Here is an 8,932-nt window from a genome sequence, read left to right as displayed (position 1 = left end):
TTTTTATGTTGATAAGGTATCTCAAAGATTGCAAGAGCTAACCACGAGGCAATTTTTGTGTCTCTTGTAATTAATAATTTGATATTCTTACTCTCTTTCCTTAACATCATAATGAGTCTTTACATATTATCTATATATCAATGATACTTTCCAGCAAGAGAGACACAGAATCATTGTTCTATGCCAATGCTAAATGATCACTGTCTCTTGCTGAAAGCATCACAAACCTCATGGCTTGAATCACTTAAATCTTTGTACTTAATGGAGACAAGTAGAAATATTACATTTAATACAAGCCATAAGGGACAAAGATATCATTTTTCAGTTTTCCATCAAGACTGCCAATGTAAGACTGAATTACTGATGCATGGCATAATTACCTTTGATGACAAGTACGGTCAGCATCAATGGGAAACTGTTTTTCGTGCTTCAAGGTGCCACTTCCACCATCGACCAGTACTGATCACACGATTGTATTGGAGCACAAAGACGGTAGATACAATCGATTTTTTCTTCTTTCATATATTACATTTTTAGTGCAAAGTATATACATGCAAAAAATTATTTAATCTTAACTTATTCAGTTCCGCTCCTTTCACCGCTAAAATAATTCACATAAAATAATTCACAATTTTTTAATTACCTTTTATAGATACAATGGAACTCAGAGGTTTGTTTCCAAATTCTTGTCAACAATCCAGTTCTTTTGTGCCTGAAACACATGTAAATGGGAACAGAAAATCCACAAGTATGCTACCTACATTTAATAATGTAGGTTCAGATAATTGTGGATCTGTACCTAATGTACAAAGTAATTTGCGTTTATCGCGAGGATTCTATGCGCGATTACAGCCATTAGGACGATCCAATACATCATCGGGTCTTAATTTAAGTATTGAAACTAGGCAGCAAAGGGAACCTTCAGAGAGCAAACTAAATGTTCTTTTTGATCAATACAAGGTATGACACGTAAAATATATTTTTAAAACAGAAAGAAAGTTGCAAGATCATGTATTATAATGCATAAAAACATTTAATAATTTAATAATTTAAGATTATAAAGAATTATACAAATACTATGATTAATATATGTTATATGTTTCCTTTTAAGGATCCTCATGAAGATGTAATATTAGCTGATGGTATAGAAAGACTCTGTAATGATTTACAATTATCACCCGATGAATTTAAAGTACTTGTGCTTGCATGGAAGTTGAATGCACAGCAAATGTGCCAATTTACGCGCCAGGAGTTTGTCACAGGATTAAAAACGATGAAAGTCGACAGTATACGTGGTGTACAGGCACGATTGCCTGAGATCATTCAAGAATTAACGATCAATAGTGATTTGTTCAAGGATCTCTATCGATTCACATTCCGATTTGGCCTCGACGTAATGTCTGGTCAAAGAATTTTACCAGTTGATATGGCGATCGATCTTTGGAGACTCGTCTTTACGATACGTGAACCTCCACTCTTATCGCGATGGCTAAACTTTCTAGAATGTCATCATATCCGGGGAATACCTAGAGACACTTGGAATATGTTTCTAAACTTTGCCGAGAGCATCGGAGACGATCTTGGTGCTTATGATGATGCAGAAGCGTGGCCAAGCTTATTTGATGACTTTGTAGAGTACGAAAACGACCAAATGAACCAAAATATCACTAAGGATGACATTATGAAAGATACTTCTATTGATAAAGCTTAATGTTCTTGTTCTTAAAAAAATGACAGTGAGAAGTGAAAGGTATTATCTTAAATCTAATATTTCAACAGGTTCATTTGAACAGGTTCACATTATCCTGCGATCAACATTTTATTCTTATCACTATGATCGAGGAAGTGATATTCCTAATTATTATTGTCAGCCTTTTTTAGATCTATTTGTTATTGCGTCGTTTTATTTGTACTCGGTATTCTACTTCCTAATGTAAATATAACTGATTTTGTGTAATATTTAATTGCGTGTATAATTTGTGTGCATATGTATACACGCGCGCGCGCGCGCGCGTGTGTGTGTGTGTGTGATTAAATAATTTGTGAGAAATCTCCATATTTTAATGTGCTAGCAGCAAATTACATATTATTATGTATTTGTTTTATATGAACCAACTATGTTTATTATCAAAGATGTAGTTTTACACTTTATCTCCGATACGATTTGCACTTCTCGGCCGATTTTCGACTCTACTCCGCCTTCCGCTACTTTTCTCACCTCATCCCGCGCGCAGTTCAAATACCGCTCGACGATTAGGAGCATATAACTTATATAAATTCTATCTTTTCTTTTTCATTATATATAACTAAGATAGAATGAAGCAACGCGTGTAAGCGCCCAATCTTATGCGCATTGTTTTATTCTATCTTACAATTAGTTATGTAATGAACAAAAAGATAGAATGAAACTTACAGCGTGAGCGCCCAAAGCGGATGGACCTCATGTCTACAAGCATTATACACTCCTAAGCATTTGGACTGCACGCGGGGTAATGAGGTGAAAAGAGTAGCGAAAGGCGGAGCCGAATCGAAAATCGGTCAAGAAGTGCAAATCATGCCGAGCTCTGCTTTGTCTGACTATAAGCTTGTTCTTTTTGGTTAAACTTTTGCACTCAGGATGAAAAAAAGAGGAAAAAAAATGAACTAGTGCAAAAATTTTGCGTGCATGCGTGCGTGCATGGGGCTATGGAAAAAGTCTTTACATATAACCGATAGATGGAAATCTAGTCGATTTTTTACGTGTCACTATTGTGTAATGTATTAGGTTATATATGGTTGAAAAAAAGTATTATTTTATTTATTTTCAAATAGATTTGATTTTCATTATAGATTTGAACAATACTGACGCTTCAATCAAATTTGAAAATGAGTGAAAATCAAGAAAATCATTTCTGATATTCTTTTATAAATTATAAAAAAGGAAAGAACGCTGCGAAAGCCGTAGAAAAATTTGTCATATTTATGGACAGAATGCTCTAACTAAACAAATAGCAGCGAATTAGTTTCGCCGATTTTGTGATGAAAATTTCAACATTAAAGATACACATCGTTTTGGTTGGCTTATTGTGAAAAATGTCGATAAAATCTTCCAAAAAAGAAGAAAATCATGTGAATAACATAGCTAAGAAGCTAAACAATTAATCGTAAAACCGTTTGGGGCACTTGCGTAAGGCTGGATACACAAAGAAGCTCGATGTTTGGGCACATGATTTGACAATAAAAAATTTAATGAATCGAATTTTCATTTTCGAATCGCTGCTGAAACGAAATAAAATTGAGCCTTTCTGAAAAAAATTAATAATTAGCGATACAAGTAATAACATATAATAATATCATGATCGACATGAGATGAGGCATCACAAACAATCGTAAAGTCCAGATTGACACCTAATGCCTGTTCTGATAGGGTTGCAAGTCGTAAACCGTAAGAAATTGGTCAAATCACAATTGAATAATCAACAACAATTGATTAATTTCTTATGACTTACGACTTGCGACCCTATTGTAGAATAGACTCATGAAGGTGATACTATGTGTCTGGTGAGACTGGAGGGGAGTCTTCTATTACGAATTGTTACCGCCAGACAAAACGATTGATTTTGAATCTCTATTGTTAATAAATAATGCGAGCAATCCATTCAGGAAAAGCAGCCAGAATTAATGAATAGAAAAAACGTCTTCCATTATGATACTAAGTCACACATGTTTTTAATGACTCGACAAAAATTGAGAGAGCTTGGCTGGGAAGTTTTAATGCATCCACTGTATAGTCCTGATCTTGCCATTCCCAATTACCATTTGTTTTGGTGTTTGCAGAACTCTCTTAATGAAATAAACTTGACTTCAAAAGGCCTGCGAAAATCATCTCGGTTTTTTACTGAGAAATCAGAAGTTCTATATAGATGGAATAATGGCTTTACCCGAAAAATGGCAAAAAGTCATCAATCAAAACGACACACATTTGATTTATATAAATAAAAGGTTTGTAAACAATTTAAAAAATATGTTTCAATTTGCTCCAATTTGTAAAAAAACTTTTTACCCTAGCCCAATACACATACACACACACGCGCGCGCGCGCGCGCGCGCGACTGTATGACACATCATGTTCTATGCAATTGCTTATAACATTGAGCATGAAAAATAATCATATCGAGAGACATAATTGTGCTTATTTATTGTGGTCAGCTACATGGACACGCGATATCAAATAATTTTTATTCATCCTACGGAATGTTATTTTATGGAAAATAAAATCTAGAATACATATAAATAATTGCATAAGACTATCGCTTTTTTCATTAAGTTGTGATACATAACAGTGTATTAGGTGTACAACTTTGCTTCCGCCGTTTTTTTTCCGAAATTCGAGGCTTTATTGTAAAAAACTGATTATACATTTATGATTCAAAGTATTGTTCATCGCCGGCCACTACTTTCTCCTATCTTTCGGGCGTACGAATCCCGCGTCGAAAAAACTGGTCATCTTTTGAGGCTATCCACGAATCGATCCAATTTTTTATTAGGTGTACAACTTTGCTTCCGCCGTTTTCCTATAGATGGCTTAGCGGTAAGTGGTGATCGAAATAAATAGATCATAGACGTCATACAATAAACTTGGGCATCTGTCAACATAACCCCATAGAAACATTAGTCGATTTATGTCTGCATCATAAAGTTATTCTCGATTGAAAATGTCAGTTTACGAGCCAAATTCTCGTCATTTGCGGGAGATTTTAATTTTTTGTTTCAATATGAAGAAATCTGCGGTTGAGGCTCATCGAATGCTCTCAAATACTTATGGTGAGGCCGCTATTAGTGAAAGAACGTGTCGTGAGTGGTTTCAACGCTTCAAGAACGATGATTTTGACGTCCAAGGTCATGCTCTGTATTTGATGGGACTAGCTCGGCGTAGTGTATTATGAACTGTTAAAACCGACTGAAACAATCACAGGCGATCGGTATCAAATTGATGCGAAAACGCAATTGATGCGTTTGAGCCGAACATTGAAAGACAAACGGTCGCAATACAACGAGAGACACGATAAAGTGATTTTGTAGCATGACAATGCTCGACCCCATGTTACGAAAGTGGTCAAGACATACTTGGAAACGTTGAAATGAGAAGTCCTACCCCACCCGCCGTATTCTCCAGACGTTGCTCCCTCTGATTATCACTTGTTTCGATCAATGACACACGACCTGGCTGACCAGCATTTCCGGTCTTATGAAGAAGTAAAAAATTGGATTGATTCGTGGATAGCCTCAAAAGATGACCAGTTTTTTCGACGCGGGATTCGTACGCTACCCGAAAGATGGGAGAAAGTAATGGCCAGCGATGAACAATACTTTGAATCATAAATGTATAACCAGTTTTTTACAATAAAGCCTCGAAAAAAAATTTCGGAAAAAAAACGGCGGAAGCAAAGTTGTACACCTAATATTTTTAAATTATACATTAAAAAATATATGATGAAATGAGATTATAAAATTTTGATACAGCAATGAATAAAATTATAGCTTTAAAAAAATAACTAGAGCTAAATATTATCAATATCTTGATATTCGTTTGTATTGAATTATATTTATACTGTATGACGAAAGATAACAAATTATATTACTAATCTAATAAGGAAAATCGTTAATTTTTAGTTTACAGATATAAGAATGTTATATTTTAGATCCTTTGAAATTTTAAGCAAAATTGAAGAGATTGTTTTCGGTTTTTATATTGTATTGTTCAACACAAAGGTTTAGTCTTTATTTATGAGTCGAAAATGTTATTAAATTTTTGCATTTTCATATTAATATAAAGATTATTTGAAGAGCCGAAAAAAAAAGAATAGACTGAAAGAATTATATTGTGTAAAAATTAACGTTAATTTTGAGCTGTAACAGTTTCTTAAATTCATACTATAAAAAGAAATTTCTGATGCAATATAGAAATTCTATATTCGAATTAAAATCTCTATAGATATAAACTTTTTAGACATCCTGAAAAAATTTAGGAAAATGTGAGAATTAATTTTACATTTAAAGAGAAATGTTGAGAAAGAATCTTCACAATTCAAATTTGTGATACAACAAATATAGATATACAATTTCTGAAGAATTAAGATTTCTTTTAAATATTTTTGGACACAAAATAATATTATAAATAAATGAGATACTTTACAATAAAGTATCTCATACGTATAAAAATTAAAAAATTTACCTTTGATTATGTCTACATTACATATCTTGTCAGGACAACATGTATATTTATATCTAAAATTTACATAAATATTCAATATATTATGTTAGTACGTAATGTGTACAATTTTCGATTGTGTGCAATTCTAGCATTTATAAGAATACAAACAATAGAAGATGTGTTATAATTATTTTATTTTAATTTATTTCTATCTGTTTGTTTTTTTATTTATGAAAAATATTGGTAGAAAAAATATAATCAAAAAAAGATATATTAACTAATGAGTGCAACTAATAATGATATGTAGTGTAACTCGTAACTATATTATTAAGAATGTGGAGGTTTCTTTTATATTTTGTGAGCATATATATATATATATATTATAGATACGTATATATTGCCATGTCTTTCTCTGAGACGATAAAGAATTTCCATTGAATTAATATCGTGATATAATTATTGGAAAACCAAGATATTTAATTGATGGTTTCAATAAGAAAAGATTATGTATAGTATAGTACAATTTTGATCTACTGCAAATACTTCATAGAAAAAGATTATATATTCTTTTATTATAAATTATTTACAATAAAATAGATTTCAATATTACAGATATATTATATATTGTTATATTATACATATATATATATATATATATATATATATATATATGTATATATATATATTGGATTAGAAGAAAAGTTCTTCGGTATTTTTTTAGCTCAAAATTATATATAATGATATCTTCGTTAAAAATGATCAAAATTTAAATTTAAAAAAAGGATTTTAAAGCTTGAAATCTCCATTTTCAAATGTTACTATATTTTTTTAATTTATGTGAATTTTGTAATTTTTTATGTATAGAAAATTACGCTGAAAAAAAGAAAAATTTTTCTTTTCACTTTGCAGGGCTGCGTTCCGTTTCATGTATGATGCATCATTTATCCTTGTTATTCATCGAATGTTAAACAAGGATAAATGATGCATTATGTATGCATGCGTGAAACGGAATGCACTCTACGTCTGTCATGTGCCAAAAAAAATTTGCAAAAATTTTTTATTATTTATATCATGAAAATTTGGAGTTTTCCTTACAAAATTGTTTTTTAAAAATGTTTCTACGATTTCTTGAGTTATTCGCGGGTTAAGTAAAGTTCTAACTTCGATGGGTTATAACTCCAATAAAAATCATGATACTGTAATTAAAAAGACAAATTCTTAAAGCTGAAATGTTTACTGAGCAAGTATCATGCTAGTATCATATTAATTTTTTAAACGTAAATATAGAACAATATAATATATTATAGGACCGTACATGTGATAATACAAACTATAGAAATCAAAGCTTTAAATGATCTAGTTGGATCTTAAATGCTTGTATGATTCTTGTATGAATATTTATATATTACGTATGTATTGTAATTCTTAGAAATGCGCGCCGAAATGATCGTGATATTACTGCGGTAGTTTAATGAGTTAATGTTTCAAGACCGAAAAATCATTTCGACGCGCGTTTCTAAGAATTACATACATAATATATAAATTCGCACATCATACAAACAAGAATCATACAAACACTTAAGATCCAGCTAGACCGTTTAAGACTTTGATTTCTATAGTTTGTAAATATAGAAATTTGTATATAGAAATAGTAGAAGTATATAGAAATTTGAGTTAAAAATATGATATTACTATCCTTATATAATCATTGCGCAATGGAAGAAAAAGAGAGTAATCATATTTTTAGCTCAAATGTACATATATTTTATTTTTTTTTAAATTGGCAGTTACACTACTTGATAGAACAATGTTTTAGTTTTAAGAATCTGTTTTATTAATTACGGTATGATGATTTTTAACGGAGTTATGAGCAATCAAAATCAAAATGCTCTTTTATTTAATCCTCGTGTAACTTGGTAACGAAAAATTGTAGGAACATTTTTTAAAAATGAACTTTTAGGAAAAACTTTAAGCTTTTATGTTAGACAGTCTAAAATTTTGCAACAAATATATTCTATATATAATTTTGAACTAACAAAATTCCGCAGAACTTTTCTTCCTATCCAATATATATATATATGTACATATTTTTGAGTCGAGGAAAAAGTTTCTTTGTATTTTTTAATTCAAAATTGTATACAATATCTTCGTCAAAAATGAACGAAATTTAAATTTAAAAAAAGAGTTTTAAAGCTTGAAATCTCTACTTTCGAGAGGTTACTATATTTTTTGAGTTTGGTAATTTTTACATTAAAAAAACTATGAGCTGAAAAAGATAAAAATTTTTTTTTCACTTTGCTTTTTCACATGCCCAAAAAAAATTTGCGAAAATTTCCGACTACCTATCGTGAAAGCTTTCCCTACAAAATCATTTTTTTTTTATGTTTCTATGATTTTTTGTTCCTGAGTTATTCACTAGATAAGTAAAGGAACATTTTGATTGCTCATAATTCCGATAAAAATCATCATACTTTAAAAAACAGATTCTTAAAACTGAAAATTTGCTTTAGCGAATGATTGAATGATGAAATTATAACGAAAATTTCGCAACAAATGAAAAATTTTACAAAATTTTATAAAATACGAAGAAACATTTCTCAATATACACACCCAATATACATACCCAATACACACACACACACACGCACGCACGCACGCACGCACGCACGCACGCACGCACACACACACACACACACACACACACACACACACACACACACACACACACACACACACACA

The 8,932-nt window shown here is 31.1% G+C and overlaps 1 protein-coding gene across 1 annotated transcript; it reads left to right on the top strand.

Moving 5' to 3' along the window:
* Nucleotides 1–407: 407 nt before the first annotated feature.
* On the top strand, nucleotides 408–1,711 carry LOC105622370 (DCN1-like protein 3). Its single transcript, XM_012203797.1, has 3 exons — nucleotides 408–492; nucleotides 653–960; nucleotides 1,112–1,711. Exons 1-3 carry the CDS (start codon nucleotides 408–410, stop codon nucleotides 1,709–1,711), a joined length of 993 nt encoding a protein of 330 aa, XP_012059187.1.
* Nucleotides 1,712–8,932: the final 7,221 nt, after the last annotated feature.

Source organism: Atta cephalotes (assembly GCF_000143395.1).
Source record: "Atta cephalotes unplaced genomic scaffold scaffold00002, whole genome shotgun sequence".
Classification (NCBI taxonomy): domain Eukaryota; kingdom Metazoa; phylum Arthropoda; class Insecta; order Hymenoptera; family Formicidae; genus Atta; species Atta cephalotes.
The sequence above is the reverse complement of the archived record's forward strand: the minus strand, read 5'-3'. Positions and strand labels throughout refer to the sequence as shown.

Coding starts and splice junctions, on each gene's coding strand:
- LOC105622370 (XM_012203797.1), top strand. CDS start 408: ATGGGAAACTGTTTTTCGTGCTTCAAGGTGCCACTTCCACCATCGACC. Junction 493..652: donor TGTATTGGAGCACAAAGACG/GTAGATACAATC, acceptor TACCTTTTATAG/ATACAATGGAACTCAGAGGT. Junction 961..1,111: donor TTCTTTTTGATCAATACAAG/GTATGACACGTA, acceptor TTTCCTTTTAAG/GATCCTCATGAAGATGTAAT.